Source organism: Salvelinus fontinalis, chromosome 40 (genome assembly GCF_029448725.1).
Source record: "Salvelinus fontinalis isolate EN_2023a chromosome 40, ASM2944872v1, whole genome shotgun sequence".
Classification (NCBI taxonomy): Eukaryota; Metazoa; Chordata; class Actinopteri; order Salmoniformes; family Salmonidae; genus Salvelinus; species Salvelinus fontinalis.
Window position 1 is genome coordinate 14,175,576 of NC_074704.1, and position 19,178 is coordinate 14,194,753.

The window sequence follows — 19,178 nt, forward strand, 5'->3', positions numbered from 1 at the left end:
ACTAGAGGTGAGATATCTGCATGATTATCATATACCAAAGACAGTAAATTGGTTACCTCCTTTGGTTAATATATTCCACTGTCTGAGTCTTTATTCTTCTTCATTCTAAGGATCATATGAGTTTATTTGTGCTTCTTCCGTGTTTTTTTTCCAGAGGAAAGGAATGTTACTATGTAGTAACTATTAGTAGACCATATTACTATGTAGTAACTATTAGTAGACCATATTACTATGTAGTAACTATTAGTAGACCATATTACTATGTAGTAACTATTAGTAGACCATATTACTATGTAGTAACTATTAGTAGACCATATTACTATGTAGTAACTATTATTAGACCATATTACTATGTAGTAACTATTAGACCATATTACTATGTAGTAACTATTAGTAGACCATGTTACTATGTAGTAACTATTAGTAGACCATATTACTATGTAGTAACTATTAGTAGACCATATTACTATGTAGTAACTATTAGACCATATTACTATGTAGTAACTATTAGTAGACCATATTACTATTTAGTAACTATTAGTAGACCATGTTACTATGTAATAACTATTAGTAGACCATATTACTATGTAGTAACTATTATTAGACCATATTACTATGTAGTAACTATTAGACCATATTACTATGTAATAACTATGAAAAGACCATGTTACTATGTAGTAGCTATTAGTAGACCATATTACTATGTAGTAACTATTAGTAGACCATATTACTATGTAGTAACTATTAGTAGACCATATTACTATGTAGTAACTATTAGACCATATTACTATGTAGTAACTATTAGTAGACCATATTACTATGTAGTAACTATTAGTAGACCATGTTACTATGTAGTAACTATTAGTAGACCATATTACTATGTAGTAACTACTAGTTGACCCAGATTACTATGTAGTAACTATTAGTAGACCATATTACTATGCAGTAACTATTAGTAGACCATATTACTATGTAGTAACTATTAGTAGACCATGTAACTTTTAGTAGACCATGTTACTATGTAGTAACTATTAGTAGACCATATTACTATGTAGTAACTATTAGTAGACCATATTACTATGTAGTAATTATTAGTAGACCATGTTACTATGTAGTAACTATTAGTTGACCATGTTACTATGTAGTACCTATTAGTAGACCATATTACTATGTAGTAACTATTAGTAGACCATGTTACTATGTAGTAACTATTAGTTGACCATGTTACTATGTAGTACCTATTAGTAGACCATATTACTATGTAGTAACTATTAGTAGACCATGTTACTATGTAGTAACTTTTAGTAGACCATGTTACTATGTAGTAACTATTAGTAGACCATATTACTATGTAGTAACTTTTAGTAGACCATGTTACTATGTAGTAACTATTAGTAGACCATATTGCTATGTAGTAACTTTTAGTAGACCATGTTACTATGTAGTAACTATTAGTAGACCATATTACTATGTAGTAACTTTTAGTAGACCATGTTACTATGTAGTAACTATTAGACCATATTACTATGTAGTAACTTTTAGTAGACCATGTTACTATGTAGTAACTATTAGACCATATTACTATGTAGTAACTTTTAGTAGACCATGTTACTATGTAGTAACTATTAGTAGACCATATTACTATGTAGTAACTATTAGTAGACCATATTACTATGTAGTAACTATTAGACCATATTACTATGTAGTAACTATTAATAGACCATGTTACTATGTAGTAACTATTAGTAGACCATATTACTATGTAGTAACTATTAGTAGACCATATTACTATGTAGTAACTATTAGTAGACCATGTTACTATGTAGTAACTATTAGTAGACCATATTACTATGTAGTAACTACTAGTTGACCCAGATTACTATGTAGTAACTATTAGTAGACCATATTACTATGTAGTAACTATTAGACCATATTACTATGTAGTAACTATTAGTAGACCATGTTACTATGTAGTAACTACTAGTTGACCCAGATTACTATGTAGTAACTATTAGTAGACCATATTACTATGTAGTAACTATTAGTAGACCATATTACTATGTAGTAATTATTAGTAGACCATGTTACTATTAGTAGACCATGTTACTATTAGTAGACCATATTCTATGTAGTAACTATTAGTAGACCATGTTACTATGTAGTAACTATTAGTAGACCATGCTACTATGCAGTAACTATTAGTAGACCATGTTACTATGTAGTAACTATTATTAGACCATATTACTATGTCGTAACTACTAGTTGACCATATTACTATGTAGTAACTATTAGTAGACCATGTTACTATGTAGTACCTATTATTAGACCATATTACTATGTAGTAACTATTAGTAGACCATGTTACTATGTAGTAACTATTAGTAGACCATGTTACTATGTAGTACCTATTATTAGACCATATTACTATGTAGTAACTATTAGTAGACCATGTTACTATGTAGTAACTATTAGTAGACCATGTTACTATGTAGTAACTACTATTAGACCATATTACTATGTAGTAACTATTAGTAGACCATGTTACTATGTAGTAACTATTAGTAGACCATGTTACTATGTAGTAACTATTAGTAGACCATATTACTATGTAGTAACTACTAGTAGACCATGTTACTATGTAGTAACGATTATTAGACCATATTACTATGTAGTAACTATTAGTAGACCATGTTACTATGTCGTAACTATTAATAGACCATATTACTATGTAGTAACTATTAGACCATATTACTATGTAGTAACTATTAGTAGACCATGTTACTGTGTAGTAACTATTAGTAGACCAGATTACTATGTAGTAACTATTAGTAGACCATGTTACTATGTAGTAACTACTAGTAGACCATATTACTATGTAGTAACTATTAGTAGACCAGATTACTATGTAGTAACTATTAGACCATATTACTATGTAGTAACTATTAGTAGACCATGTTACTATGCAGTAACTATTATTAGACCATATTACTATGTAGTAGCTATCAGTAGACCATATTACTATGTAGTAACTATTAGTAGACCATGTTACTATTAGTATACCATGTTACTATGTAGTAACTATTAGTAGACCATGTTACTATGCAGTAACTATTAGTAGACCATGTTACTATTAGTAGACCATGTTACTATGTAGTAACTATTAGTAGACCATATTACTATTAGTAGACCATGTTACTATGTAGTAACTATTAGTAGACCATATTACTATGCAGTAACTATTAGTAGACCATGTTTCTCACCCTAATATACTCTATTCATAGAATTGCACTTTATAGTTGGCTTGACCAGCAGCATCAGGAAACTTGATGTAAAGACTCCTCAGTTCACAAATGGCCCTGCAGACTTTGTGAACAATTAAACACAAATCACCAGTTTCACGATGAAAGATTCCAGATGCCAAAAACCTCAAAGTGATCAGAACTTGGAGAGAATTGGGTGAAGGCCGTCGTCTTTGAGACAGAGAGGAAAGTGGAGGCTCAAGCAGAGATATTATCTCCAATGCATTTTCTTTGTACATACGAAAGCTGTCTCAAAGTAATGTAATAGATGACTCCTATCCACCAGTACTGGTCTGGCCTCTGTAGTGCATGTTGGTCTTCATTTAGACATTCCACATAGTCCAGGCTCCCTCACAACCAGCACGAAGCAGAAGTTAAACCTACCTCTTTGAAAGATTCATTTAAGCTTCAATTTAGTCCTACAGTAGCTCTAATCCTCCATCTTGCAATCGACTTTGTTGAGTCCAGAACAGGCTAAATCTACCACTATTTTAAGATAAGTCTGTGCAAGTCGCTTTGAGTTAAGACAGCTCATTTTAGTCTGGGACTAAACTTAAGCCTTTTATGTGAAACCGGCCCTGAGTGTTGTATATAATATGACTAAATGTGTTTCTTTCTGTGTTGCAGGGGCAGTCAAGAAATGGAACGGCAAGGCCACAGAACATGACATAAGCAGAGCTGTGGGAGACCACCTCAAGCCCCTGGTAGAGCCGGGGGTGGTGTTTACCACTCCACCAGCAGAGCTGTGGGAGACCACCTCAAGCCCCTGGTAGAGCCGGGGGTGGTGTTTACCACTCCACCAGCAGAGCTGTGGGAGACCACCTGAAGCACCTGGTAGAGCCGGGGGTGGTGTTTACCACTCCACCACACCTTCAGCAGGCTTGAAAAGTGGGATTGATCTGTTTGATCCATTTGTGTTTCAGTTTTCAGTAGTTGAATCATTTGAGGTATTGCTGATTTCAAATATTTTTATTTTCAACAAATGAACTAGGTTGGTTGAAAAGTGATATTAAACTTACATACCATGCACTATTTTTACATAGTGGAAGATATACTGAATTTATACTGTTTTTCATACTAAGATGGACCAAGATATGTTTTGCTTTTGCACATATTTGTTCATTGGTTTAGCAAGAGTCTGTTGATTGGTTGGTCTTTGGGTTCATTTGTTTTACAATATGTTCAAATCAAGCTTTATTTATACAGCACATTTCAGACATGATGCAACACAATGGCTTCACGGGAAAAAAACAATGAAAATAAACAAATATTTACCACAACAAACATAAGAGGATAAAAAACAGAAGATTAACAACTGAAAGACTAATGAACAATCTAAGGAAATGCCATTGATTAAAATATGAACAATTGGAGGCAATATCCAACCCAAAACATCAGCTTGTTTTTACTACATTGTTTGTTGTTACGTTCCCCAGCAAGAAAACATAAATGGAAAAACCAAAGCCTGAATCACCTTCCCCCTTAATAAGGCCTCCCGCTAGCGGGTCACCTGTCAACAACATCCGGTGAAATTGGAAGGCACGCAATTCAAATAAATAATCATAATAGTAAACATTTATGAACATACAAGTATCTTAAATTATTGTTAATCTAACTGCATTGTCCGATTTACAATAGGCTTTACATCGAAACCATGCGATTGTTTGAGGACGGCGCCCCACAACATATTTTTCAACCAGCACAGGCTTCATAAAAATCACAAATAGCGATTAAATAAATCACTTATATTTGAAAATCTTCCTGTTTGCAATCCCAAGGGTCCCAGCTACAACATGATATAAGTCAGTTCAGTTGGCGCCATCGATTTCAGTAATCCACTAATTCAACGTGCAGACAAAGGAGTCCAAAAAGCTACTGCTAAACTTTGTATAAACAAGTCAAACTACGTCTCTATTTAATTCTCAGGTATCCTAAAATATAAATAAACTATAACATTTAATACGGAAAGAAGTATGTTCAATAGAAAAGTAAAATTAGCAAGCGCGCGTCCTCTTCATCGCGCGCCAACAGACTGATATTGTACCGGGACTCTTTGTACAAAAACTTCAAATTCTTGCTAGTTTTTGAAGAAACAAGCCTGAAACAATGAACAAAGACTGGTGACATCTAGTGGAAGCTATAGGAATTGCAATCTGGGAGCTGGAATTACATAGAACCCATAGCTTTTCATTATAAGAGCCTAGGAGTTCCAAAACAATTCCGGTTGGTTTTCTTTGGATTTTTGCCTGCCATATCAATTGTGGTATAGTCTCATACATTATTTTGTGCCCAAAGTAAACTGCCTGTAGCTCAGGCCCTGAAGCCAGGATATGCATATAATTGGTACCATTGGAAAGAAAACACTTTGAGGTTTGTAGAAATGCTAAAATAATGTAGAAGAATATAACATATTAGATATGGTAGGAGAAAATCCAAAGAAAAACCAACCAGAATTGTTTTTTTCCAGAAACCATCCTGCAAGAGAAAGGTCATATTGAAAATTAGCTCCCTGCATGCAATTCCTATGGCTTCCACCGGGTGTCAGCAGTCTATGTTCAAGGTTTCAGGCTTGTAACTTCAAAAACGAATAAGAAATATCAGTTTTAGTAGAGGGAAACAGTCTTGGACAAAGACATTACGCACCTGCTAAAATAAATCGGCTTCCTATTGAACATACTTCTTTCCAAAATAAATATTATAGTTTGATTACATTTTAGGGTGTCTGAGGAGTAAATAGAATCGCATTTTGACTTGTTGAAACAAAGTTTAGGGGTAGATTTTCAGATTCCTTTCTCTGCATGTTGAACGAGGGGATTACTCAAATCGATGGCGCCAACTAAACAGACTTTTTGGGATATAAAGCAGGATTTTAACTAACAAAACGACACTACATGTTATAGCTGGGACTCTTTGGATGACAAATCAGAGGAAGATTTTCAAAAAGTAAGTGAATATTTAATCGTTAATTGTGAATGCATGAAGCCTGTGCCAGTTGAAAAATATTTTGATGTGGGGCGCCATCCTCAAACAATCGCATGACATGTTTTCGCTGTAATAGCTACTGTAAATCAGACAGTGCAGTTAGATTAACAAGAATTTAACCTTTCAGCCGATATAAGACACTTGTATGTTCATAAATGATTCAAATCCATAATATTTATGATGATTTATTCCAACAGGAAGTTGTCCCTCTAGCGGATTATAGACTCAATTCATTATACTGCGTCCATGTGTATAACTAGCTGGACTCCTATCTCTAAAACTGATTATAGACTCAATTCATTATACTGCGACCATGTGTATAGGCTGCAAGTACATTGAAATTAAATTGTCTTCTTTTCAACTTTCACTTTCAACTAAAACCGAACTTATATTGTACCTCGGGCATAGTCTTATTTTCAACGACATTTTGCTAGGTGGGATATCCCCAATGTCACAGTTTTAACGTGTCCAAATCAATAGTCCAAATGCAGAAACAGTTTGTGATAAATTGAAAACATAAAATGTACTATATACACAAACATCTGCCACAATAATCATATATATATATATATTTTTAAAGGCTAATATCCATATCACGCTGAAATCAATTGAATGGGGCAAACGTTTAGGGTTCTACATTGTGAAATTCCTTAAAATACTCATACTACAATGTTAAAACATACTACATTGTGACATAAATTCACAGATATCACAAAACAACTCCTTCATGTATTTTCTGATGTTTGATCAGAGATCTTTTATCAGAGTATCTCTTGTAACATTGAGCACAGCTTTAAGATTTCTCTCCTGTGTGTGTTCTCTGATGTAGAGTCAGAGAGCCAGATGTAGTAAAACTCTTCCCACATTGACCACAGCTATAAGGTCTCTCTCCTGTGTGTATTCTCTGGTGTGATGTCAGCTGGCCAGACCGACCAAAACTCTTCCCACATTGAGCACAGCTGTAAGGTTTCTCTCCGGTGTGTATTCTCTGGTGCATTGTCAGGTGGCCAGATTGACCAAAACTCTTCCCACATTGACCACAGCTATATGGTTTCTCTCCTGTGTGTATTCTCTGGTGTAGAGTCAGATGGCAAGATCGACCAAAACTCTTCCCACATTGACCACATATGTAAGGTTTCTCTCCTGTGTGTATTCTCTGGTGTAGAGTCAGAGAGCCAGATGTAGTACATCGCTTCCCACATTGATCACAGCTGTAAGGATTCTCTCCTGTGTGTGTTCTGTGGTGTAATGTCAGCTGGCCAGATTGACCAAAACTCTTCCCACATTGACCACAGCTATAAGGTTTTTCTCCTGTGTGTGTTCTCTGGTGTAGAGTCAGAGAGCCAGATGTAGTACATCGCTTCCCACATTGATCACAGCTATAAGGTTTCTCTCCTGTGTGTATTCTCTGGTGTAGCGTCAGATGGCAAGATTGACCAAAACTCTTCCCACATTGACCACAGCTATAAGGTCTCTCTCCTGTGTGTATTCTCTGGTGTAGAGTCAGAGTGCTAGACTGACCAAAACTCTTCCCACATTGACCACAGCTATAAGATTTCTCTCCTGTGTGTATTCTCTGGTGTGATATCAGGCTGGTTGACTGAGTATAACTCTTCCCACATTGAACACAGCTATAAGGTTTCTCTCCTGTGTGTGTTCTCTGGTGTAATGTCAGCTGGCCAGATGTAGTACATCTCTTCCCACATTGATCACAGCTATAAGGTCTCTCTCCTGTGTGTGTTCTCTGGTGTACAGTTAGAGAGCCAGATCGACTAAAACTCTTCCCACATTGACCACATCTATAAGGTTTCTCTCCTGTGTGTATTCTCTGGTGTGATATCAGGCTGGTTGACTGAGTAAAAATCTTCCCACATTGAACACAGCTATAAGGTCTCTCTCCTGTGTGTGTTCTCTGGTGTAATGTCAGATGGCCAAATCGACTAAAACTCTTCTCACATTGACCACAGCTATACGATTTCTCTCCTATGTGTGTTCTCTGATGAATTTTAATGTCTGACGAGGAGGTGAATCTCTTCCCACAGTCAGAGCAGCAGTGAGTTCTCTTCCCTGTGGGTCTCTGCTGGTGTTTCTTGAGGTGTTCTGATCTGGAGAGACTCTTCTCTGCCTCTTCAGCATCATGAGGTTGTTGAGGCTCCCCAGAGGATCCACGATAGTCCCGTCTCTCTCCTGTGAACAACAGTCAGACAGATGATTAAAGGCCCACAACAGCGGAAATCCACTGTAAAAGGTGATGCCAACAGCATAGCCATGATGTTGTACAACAATTGATGTCTGTAATGAATGTTACAATTATTTGACAATTGTCTTAAAATGAGCAACAAGTCATATTTTGTCTAAAAGTTCACATTAGTAGTAACATCTAAGATTGTAGACTAGAAATAAGTTATTCATGTTGTTGAAACTCTAAGCAGTGTGCCAGAAGACTTTGTCTAATCAAGCAGACAATAACACATTATAGACATCAATTTGTTAGGGATGTTGGATCCAACGTGGAGCACGGCATAACTGTCTTTACCAGAGTAATGAATGAAGAAGCACTTTGGTTGTTGTTGCATGTCGTGATGTTTGTCATTTGACTGGAATTCAGAAAATTATTTCCTGGATCAGCTGATGATAGATGAACATGTGACTAACTAAACAGCTACAGTATTAAGTATTATGTGTAATTATTGAAGAACCGCGTTAATGACAGAATCCATTTGGGTGTTGATTTTAAATTTTAAATTTCACCTTTATTTAACTTCTTATGGCTGGGGGCAGTATTGAGTAGCTTGGATGAATAAGGTGCCCAGAGTAAACTGCCTGCTCATCAGTCCCAGTTGCTAATATATGCATATTATTAGTATTTTTGGATAGAAAACACTCTGAAGTTTCTAAAACTGTTTGAATGACGTCTGTGAGTATAACAGAACTCATATGGCAGGCAAAAACCTGAGAAGAAATCCAACCAGGAAGTGGGAAATCTGAGGTTGGTCGATTTTCAACTCAGCCCCTATTGAAGATACAGTGGGATATTGGTCGTGTTGCACTTTCTAAGGCTTCCACTAGATGTGGAAGGGGGGCTGAATGAGAGGGGAATGAGTCAGAGGTCTGCCAGCAGCCACGAGCTGGTCACGTGCATTCACATAAGAGGTAGCTCCCGTTCCATTTGCTTTTCTGAAAACAAAGGAATTCTCCGGTTGGAACATTACTGAAGTTTTATGTTAAAAACATCCTAAAGATTGATCCTATACATCGTTTGACATGTTTATACGGACTGTAACGGAACTTTTTGACATTTCGTCTGCAACTAGCTTCTTGAGTTGTAATTTGTTTACCAAAGGCGCTAACAAAAGTAGGTATTTGGACATAAATTATGGACATTATCGAACAAATCAAACATTTATTGTGGAACTGTGATTCCTGGGAGTGCATTCTGATGAAGATCATCAAAGGTAAGTGAATATTTATAATGTTATTTCTGACTTTTTTGACTTCTGTTGACTGCACAATATGGCGGATATCTTTTTGGCTGGTTGGGTCTCTGAGTGCCGTACTCAGATTATTGCATGGTTTGCTTTTTCCGTAAAGCTTTTTTGAAATCTGACACAGCGGTTGCATTAAGTAGAAGTTTATCTATATTTCCATATATAACACTTGTATTTTCATCAACATTTATAATGAGTTATTTCTGTAAATTGTTGTGGCTCTCTGCAAAATCACCGGATGTTTTTGGAACTACTGAACACAAAGCGCCAATGTATACTGAGATTTTTTTTATATAAATATGAACTTTATCGAACAAAACATACATGTGTTGTGTAACATCAAGTCCTATGAGTTATCTGATGAAGATCATCAAAGGTTAGTGATTCATTCTATCTCTATTTCTGATTTTTGTGACTCGACTCTTTGGCTGGAAAAATGGCTGTGTTTTTCTGTGAATAGGTGCTGGCTGACCTAACGTAATCGTTTGTGGTGTTTCGCTGTAAAGCCTATTTGAAATCGGACAATGTGGTGGGATTAACAACAAGATACTTGTATGTTTGAGGAATTTTTATTATGAGATTTCTGTCGTTTTGAATTTGGCGCCCTGCACTTTCACTGGCTGTTGTCATATCGATCCCGTTAACGGGATCTCAGCCCTAAGAAGTTTTTAACCAGGTAGGCCAGTTGAGAAAAAGTTCTCATTTACAACTGCAACCTGGCCAAGATAAAGCAAAGCAGTGCAACAAAAACACAGAGTTACACATGGGATAAACAAACGTACAGTCAATAACACAATAGAAAAATCTATATACAGTGTGTGCAAATGGAGTACGGAGGTAAGGCAATAAATAGGCCATAGTAGCGAAGTAATTACAATTTAGCAAATTAACACTGGAGTGATAGATGTGCAGATGATGATGTGCAAGTAGAAATACTGGTGTGCAAAAGAGCAAAAAAGTAAATAGAAATATGGGGATGAGGTAGGCAGTTGGATGGGCTGTGTACAGCTGCAGCGATTGGTAAGCTGCTCAGATAGCTGATGCTTAAAGTTAGTGAGAGAGATATAAGTCTCCAACTTCAGCGATTTTTGCAATTCGTTCCAGTCATTGGCAGTGTTGGCTTTGGGGATGACCAGTGAGATATACCTGCTGGAGTGCATGCTACGGGTGGGTGTTGCTATGGTGACCAGTGAGCTGAGTTAAGGCGGAGCTTTACCTAGCAAAGACTTATAGATGACCTGGAGCCAATGGGTTTGGCGACAAATATGTAGCGAGGGCCAGCCAACAAGAGCATACAGGTCGCAGTTGTGGGTGGTATATGGGGGTTTAGTGACAAAACATAATACGCATATAGGAAGTAGGATGAGTCTACCTGAATACGCATAAAGAATTAGGATTAGTCTACCTGGCCTGCGCGCAAATTTAGGCCTATGAATGTAACCATTTGAGGATGTCTGATAGTATTTCTGATTGTCTTAACGCACCACCACTAATGAGTAGTGGAGCTTCTGAAATACATTTTTTCTTCACCTCAAACAGCAAGTAAACAAAATCTAATCAAAATCAATTGCGAATGACAATAGTTCCTCAAAGTATTTTCGTAAAATATTTCCAGCTCTCGCCCTTTCGTAAACCACTCAGCATAAAAGGGAAAAATTTAACGTGGAAATGTCATAAAATACCCGATTACTTCTTATTCTTTGCACAAATAGCCGACAGCTGTGTCTGTCCCAAACTCACTGGTGCCGGGAAACTCTGAGGGCCCAGAATATTTTATACAAAGCTTGTTATCTCCAGTTTTGGGCCGATTTCGTTGTAGTTTTTTGTAGACAGGCCATGTGCAGCAAATGTGATTTATAGGATATTTTCTACCTGCAGGCTACAATATTTTTTATTTGTTGGCTTTATGTAGGCTATTTTTACATAGTTGGTAATGGCAATAAAAGTTCTGATCTGGGGAAGGGTACCAAAAAAAATCTGCAGCATTGAAGGTCCCTAAGAACACAGTGGCCTCCATCATTCTTAAATGGAATACTCTTCCTAGAGCTGGTCACTCGGCCAAACTGAGCGATTGGGGGAGAAGGGCCTTGGTCAGAGAGGTGACCAAAAATCTGATGGTCACTGACAGAGCTCCAAAGTTTCTCTATGGAGATGGGAGAACCTTCCAGAAGGACAACCATCTCTACAGCACTCCACCAATCAGACCTTTATGGTAGAGTGGCGAGATGGGAACCACTCCTTAATAAAAGGCACATGATAGCCAGCTTGGAGGTTGCCAAAAGGTATTCAGGCCAAAGAGTTAAATCTTGGTTTTATCAGACCAGATAATCTTGTTTCTCACGGTCTGAGAGTCTTTAGGTGCCTTTTTGGCAAACTCCTAGCGGGCTGTCATGTGCCTTTTACTGAGGAGTGGCTTCCGTCTGGCCACTTTACCACAAAGGCCGGATTGGTGGAGTGCTGCAGAGATGGTTGTCCTTCCGGAAGGTTCTCCCATCTCCACAGAGGAACTCTAGATCTCTGTCAGAGTAACCATCGGGTTCTTGGTCACCTCCCTGACAAAGGCCCTTCTCCCCCGATTGCGTAGTTTGGCCGGGTGAAGAGTCTTCCAAACTTCTTCCATTAAAAAATTAATGGTGGCCACTGTGTTCTTGGGGACCAATGCTGCAGACATTTTTTGGTACCATTCCCCAGATCTGTGCCTCAACACAATCCTGTCTCGGAGCTCTAAGGACAACTTATTCGACCTCGTTGCTTGGTGTTTGCTCTGACATGCATTGTCAACTGTGGGACCTTATATAGACAGGTGTAATCATACACAATATGATTTCATGTGGCACAAACAAAAACTCTCAGTCAAAAATAGAAGTCAGAATACAGCCTTTCTATTCTCTCATTTGATTTCAGGATCTCTGAATGTTCTTCCGCACAGAGAGCAGTGGTAGGACTTTTACCGTGTTTATCCTCTTATGCTCCTTCAGGTTACTTGACCAGGTAAAAGCCTTTCCAGACTGGGAGCATTGGAAAGGCTTTTCTCCTCTGTATCCTCTCATGAGCTTTAAGGTACGCCATTCGTGAAAATCTATTTTTACACTGGGAGCAGAAAATGCTTTTCTCCTGTGTGTATTCTCTCATGCCTTTTCAGGTTAGTTAACATGGTAAAACTCTTTTCACACCGGGAACATTGGTAAGGCTTTTCTCCTGTGTGTATCCTCTCATGAGCTTTCAGGTGCCCTATCTGAGTAAAACTCTTTCCACATTGGAAACAGTGATAAGGCTTTTCTCCTGTGTGTAGTCAAACATGCTTTTTTAGGTTTCATATCTTAGTAAAACTCTTTCCACACTGGGAACATTGGAAAGGCACGTCTCCTGTGTGTTTCCTCTTATGAGCTTTTAGGTCCCCATCCTGATTAAAACTCTTTCCACACTGGGAGCATTGGAAAGGCTTTTCTCCAGTGTGTGTCCTCTCATGCAGTTTTAGGTTCCCTAACCAGCAAAAACTATTTCCACAGTGGGAGCAGTGGTGTTGTCTCACTGGTTTGGGCATCTCTGGGTCTGGTTCCCCTGAATGACTCTTCCCGCTGTCAGAGTGAGAGTCTGGTTTCTCTCCTTGCAAAGACACACAGAGTATGTCATTAAACAGAGACCTAAATGAAACCTCCACATGATAAAACTGTCTTCCTATGAAGTTGAATCTAGACTAGATCCCTCAATAAAAGAGTAGAACTGGTCATCACAGAGTGGCTGTAGTGCTTTGCAGGCTGGGTAAATCCATTTGAATTCAATACATTTTTGAAAGCTTTCCTTACATGTTTGACTATGGAAGAAGTGGTAAGAAAGTGACTTCATGTAACTGAATGTAAAAAATATTCATGAGATATACAGTATCAGTCAACCGTTTGGACACACCTACTCATTCAAGGGTTATAATTATTTGTTTTACCATTTTATACATTGTAGAATAATCGTGAAGACATCAAAACTATGAAATAACACATAAGGAATCATGTAGTAACCAAAAAAGTGGTAAACAATTCTAAATATATTTTAGATTTTTCAAAGTAGCCACCCTTTGCCTTGATGACAGCTTTGCACACTCTTGGCATTCTCTCAACCAGCTTCACCTGGAATGCTTTTCCAACAGTCTTGAAGCAGTTCCCACATATGCTGAGCACTTTTTGGCTGCTTTCCTTCACTCTGTGGTCCAACTCATCCCAAACCATCTCAATTGGGTTGAGGTCAGGTGATTGTGAAGGCCAGCACTCCATCACTCTCCTTTTTGGTCAAATAGCCCTTACACAGCCTGGTGTGTTGGGTCATTGTCCTGTTGAAAAACAAATGATAGTCCCACTAAGCGCAAACCAGACGGGATGGCGTATCGCTTTAGAATGCTGTGATAGCCAGACAGTTGTGTGCCTTTCCAAATCATGTCAATCAAGCTGTAGAAACATCTCAACGATGATCATTGGAAACAGGATGCACCTGAGGTCAATTTCAAATCTCACAGCAAAGGGTCTGAATACTTATGTAAATAAGGTATTTCTGTTTTTTATTTTTAATAAATGTGACATTTTTTCTCCAAACCTATTTTCTCTTTGTCATTACGGGGTATTGTGTGTAGACCGATGAGGATTTGTATTTATTTAATCCATTGTAGAATAAGGCTGTAATGTAACAAAATGTGGAAAGACTTAAGTGACAAAAAAAGGGGGTTAAAGACATGTAAAAAATAGATATAATTTTTTTTACATCTCTTAGATATAAGACAGACACTTCAGAACAAACTTCCTTTAGATGTTCTGGGGGAAACAATGTTACTATGGTTACTGTTGTTCCATGTTATGAATGTTATCCAATGTGTTACTATGGTTACTGATGTTCCATGTTGTGAATGTTATCCAATGTGTTACTATGGTTACTGATGTTCCATGTTGTGAATGTTATCCAATGTGTTACTATGGTTACTGTTGTTCCATGTTGTGAATGTTATCCAATGTGTTACTATGGTTACTGTTGTTCCATGTTGTGAATGTTATCCAATGTGTTACTATGGTTACTGTTGTTCCATGTTGTGAACGTTATCCAATGTTTTACTATGGTTACTGTTGTTCCATGTTGTGAATGTTATCCAATGTGTTACTATGGGTTATAGCAGTATGGACTGTTGTTCCATGTTGTGAATGTTATCCAATGTGTTACTATGGTTACTGTTGTTCCATGTTGTGAATGTTATCCAATGTGTTAGTATGGGTTATAGCAGTATGGACAAATCTTTTTTGTTGATACTTCCATGGGTCTTACAGTTCAAAATCAAATAGCAAAATGATCCTTGGTATAACCTTCTTAAAACAGTACAATACAGGGGAAGCCCTTCATGTTATTTAAATCTTAAAACAATTCCATATAGCTTAGAATAAGCCTCAGACAAGGCTTAGACTGTAAAACTATAATTTAGATCTGATGTAATGGGTTAAAACTATCTGAGACTTACATTACTAAGACTAGTTATCATGAGGAATAGTTTTAATACATTTGCAAAAAATCTAAACCTGTTTTTGCGTTGGCATTATGGGGTATTGTGATGTCATTATGGGGTATTGTGTGTAGATTGATGAGGGAAAAAAGTATAATATAATCAATTTTAGAATAATGGGATGCACCGATATTACATTTTGGGCCAATATTTTCCATGCCTAAAAAACAAAACCGATAACCGATATAAAAATGTTTTGCTGCCTTTGAAGCATTCTAGTACAGTTAAATAGTTAACACAAACACACGGACGCAGCGGTCTAAGCCACTGCATCTCAGTGCAAGAGGCGTCACTACAGTCCCTGGTTCGAATCCAGGCAGTATCACATCCAGCTGTGATTGGGAGTCCCAGAGTAGTTGTCTGTTATTGGTGTAGAGCAGGGGTGTCAAACTCATTCCACGGAGGGCCTAGTGTCTGCAGGTTTTTGGTTTTTCCTTTCAATAAAGCCCTAGACAACCAGGTGTGGGGAGTTCCAAACTAATTAGTGATGTTAATTCATCAATCAAGTATAAGGGAGGAGCGAAAACCTGCAGACACTCGGCCCCCCGTGGAATGAGTTTGACACCTGTGGTGTAGAGAGAACGACAAACGAAAGGGATCCCACATGTGGATAGGAAGATAGATATTATCATTATTATGGAAAACATTCATTTAAAATCCAGGAATTTCAAAAAACTTTAGCTTTCTAGGTCATACCAGTAGGCTACAGCAGGTTGTATCTCTCTAGGTCATGCCAGTAGGTTACAGTAGATTGTATCTCTCTAGGTCATGCCAGTAGGCTACAGTAGGTTGTAACTCTCTAGGTCATGCCAGTAAGTTACAGTAGGTTGTAACTCTCTAGGTCATGCCAGTAGAATACAGTAGGTTGTATCTCTCTAGGTGTTGCCAGTAGGTTACAGTAGATTGTAACTCTCTAGGTCATGCCAGTAGGTTACAGTAGGTTGTATCTCTCTAGGTCATGCCAGTAGGTTACAGTAGGTTGTATCTCTCCAGGTCATGCCAGTAGGTTACAGTAGGTTGTAACTCTCTAGGTCATGCCAGTAAGTTACAGTAGGTTGTAACTCTCTAGGTCACGCCAGTAGAATTCAGTAGGTTGTAACTCTCTAGGTCATGCCAGTAGGCTACAGTAGGTTGTAACTCTCTAGGTCATGCCAGTAGGTTACAGTAGGTTGTAACTCTCTAGGTCATGCCAGTAGGCTACAGTAGGTTGTAACTCTCTAGATCATGCCAGTAGGCTACAGTAGGTTGTAACACTCTAGGTCATGTCAGTAAGTTACAGTAGGTTGTAACTCTCTAGGTCATGCCAGTAGAATACAGTAGGTTGTAACTCTCTAGGTCATGCCAGTAGTCTACAGTAGGTTGTAACTCTCTAGGTCATGCCAGTAGGCTACAGTAGGTTGTAACTCTTTAGGTCAAGCCAGTAGATTACAGTAGGTTGTATCTCTCTAGGTCATGCCAGAAGGTTACAGTAGGTTGTATCCAAGTGGAAACAATTATCAACCCAATGTGGAACGTGTCGAATTTGGTCAACAACAAAATGAATGGCTTATTTGCTACGTGAGGTTTACTTGAACCAACAGAAGTTTCGTAATGCTTAAGTTGTTATGTGGACACGTGACATACCGACAACTTTGATAAAAACACTATAGGAGTTGTCTCCAGATCGCTATGCATATTCATGCTAATAGCTTAGCATCTCTCCCCATTGAATACAGGCGGTTGACGTCAACAACCCTCATAGAATATAAACAATAGATTACAATAATAAGATGAATCCACCAATCCAAAGACAGGATAGGCGGGAGCTAGACAACCCACAGTGCCGCTTTGTGAACAACGACTCCCCTTGTTAGGGCGGAGAGACATCTTGTCAGTATATCCATAATCGTTGGTGTAGTCAACCCAACTCTCACATGGCACTATTGGGGGGCACGGTGTGCAGTAAATTATAACTACATGAAAATCACTACATGCCGTGCCCCCCAGTCTACGGTCAGCAGATAGACCCTTCTCAAATATATATGTTAAGTCACTTTTTGGAAACGGAACGGAGAAAACAAGGGGTAGCTTGTTCTCTACGTCGTCTGATTCTAGACATATCAGTCATCATCCTGGGCCCTCCGTTGAAGAGGTATTGACGAGTCAACCCCCGAATATCCAAAGTTAAAAACAAATTTAAGGCGGTACTTACTGGTGTTAATCAGATCCCCGTTCTCCACCTCTTCATCTTTCAATGTGACAGTAATCTCCCCTTCCTTCTTCACTCCAAAAACTGCATCCCCCTCTTTCTCCTCTACTTTTACTGTAACATCTTCCTCCTCTTTCACTCTGAAAGCGTCTTCCTCTTCTTTCACTGAAACGTCTTTCTCTTCTTCTTTCACGATAACAGCCTCACTCTCTACTTCTTGTTTTACTGTGACATCCTCTTCTTCCTTCTCCTCTTTCACGACAATGTTCAGCCCCAGAGCTTCTTTCTCCGTCCAGCAGACTGCCTCTTCTTTAACAAGAGGGGAGTAGTTTAATGAGCTCATGTTCAGGGATGTTAGCTAGCTAGCTATTATTAGCGATTAGGCTAGTTCTAACTTAACCAGCCAGCTACTATAGCTGACTAATAAAAAATAACGTAATATTAAATGATATAGGTTAACAAGTAGATACGACAGAAGTGTGTCTAAAACACAGCAGCTAATATACACCGAAAGAGTATAAATAGCTTGAATCTTTCGGCTATGTCGTCTAGCAAGCTACCGAGGTGGTTGACGAGCTGTTTCTGAAGAACCGTCCACTAGATTATACGTCACGCTGGCAGCATCGCCTGAAAGACGCACATCGCTGACTGGAGTGGGAAACGCAGTTGAGGATCATATTTTGTTTTCAGACAAAGATTATTGTTAATGGATTTAATTAAATAAGACCATTATATAGAGACATACAAAGACAGGAATGTGTTGATTGATTCGTGCGAATAAAAAATGGTTACTACAGCACATTTTAGGCAGTTACATTAAGTCAAACTAAATCTAAATAAGTAGCTAGCTACTGTAGGTCTATACTGCTCCTACATGGTGTAACAATACATCATGTAGATGTATGTAATGAACAGACTAGGTCTATACTGCTCCTACATGGTGTAACAATACATCATGTAGATGTATATAATGAACAGACTAGGTCTATACTGCTACTACATTTTTATATTATAATTTTGTATTTATTTCTCCTTTATTCAACCAGGTCGGTCAGTTGAGAACAAGTTCTCATTTACAACTGCAACCTGGCCAAGATAAAGCAAAGCAGTGTGACAAAAACAACAACACAGAGTTACAATAAACATTCAGTCAATAACACAATAGAAGATAGAGAATATTTTTTTTGTTTAGGAATACTGTGAAACAGGATCTTTACACTATTAATCCAGATATTATGGACATTTTATTTAAAACATGTAATTACATTTTAATTGTAGCTCCTTTAATTTAGACGCAAAATGTATTTGCTATAATGTGTGCCATTGCCCGGCTATTAAAAGGGACAGGTGACTATTTGAGACTCAGCCTCAGGAATGTTTGGTCACATGGAATCAACTGACTTGATGTCTACGGTGCAAAGAGATTGATAGTTGGGAGTGTTGGGAGTGTTGAGTGTGTTGATATAACGGTAATAATGTCAAAATTCCACTTTTAACAACCATCAGAATTGGTTAAAAAAAGGTTATGCTTGAGTCGTACAGCGATCTAAGGTATTGTATCGCAGTGTTAGAGGTGTCACTGTAGACCCGAGTGGTGCAGCAGTCTAAGGTACTGTATCACAGTGTTAGAGGTGTCACTATAGACCCGAGTGGTGCAGTAGTCTAAGGTACTGCATCGCAGTGTTAGAGGT

The 19,178-nt window shown here is 38.0% G+C and overlaps 2 protein-coding genes across 2 annotated transcripts in view; one reads left to right on the forward strand and one right to left on the reverse strand.

Moving 5' to 3' along the window:
• Positions 1-19,178, forward strand: part of LOC129839064 (zinc finger protein OZF-like) — a 442,535-nt gene that overhangs the window by 43,418 nt on the left and 379,939 nt on the right. The gene's annotated exons all lie outside the window — the stretch shown is intronic.
• On the reverse strand, positions 4,481-18,069 carry LOC129839054 (zinc finger protein ZFP2-like). Its single transcript, XM_055906322.1, has 2 exons — positions 17,491-18,069; positions 4,481-8,468 (listed from the first exon to the last, which is right to left on the reverse strand). The coding sequence occupies exons 1-2, from the start codon at positions 17,828-17,830 to the stop codon at positions 7,075-7,077; spliced, it is 1,734 nt and encodes a 577-aa protein (XP_055762297.1). The 5' UTR covers positions 17,831-18,069; the 3' UTR covers positions 4,481-7,074.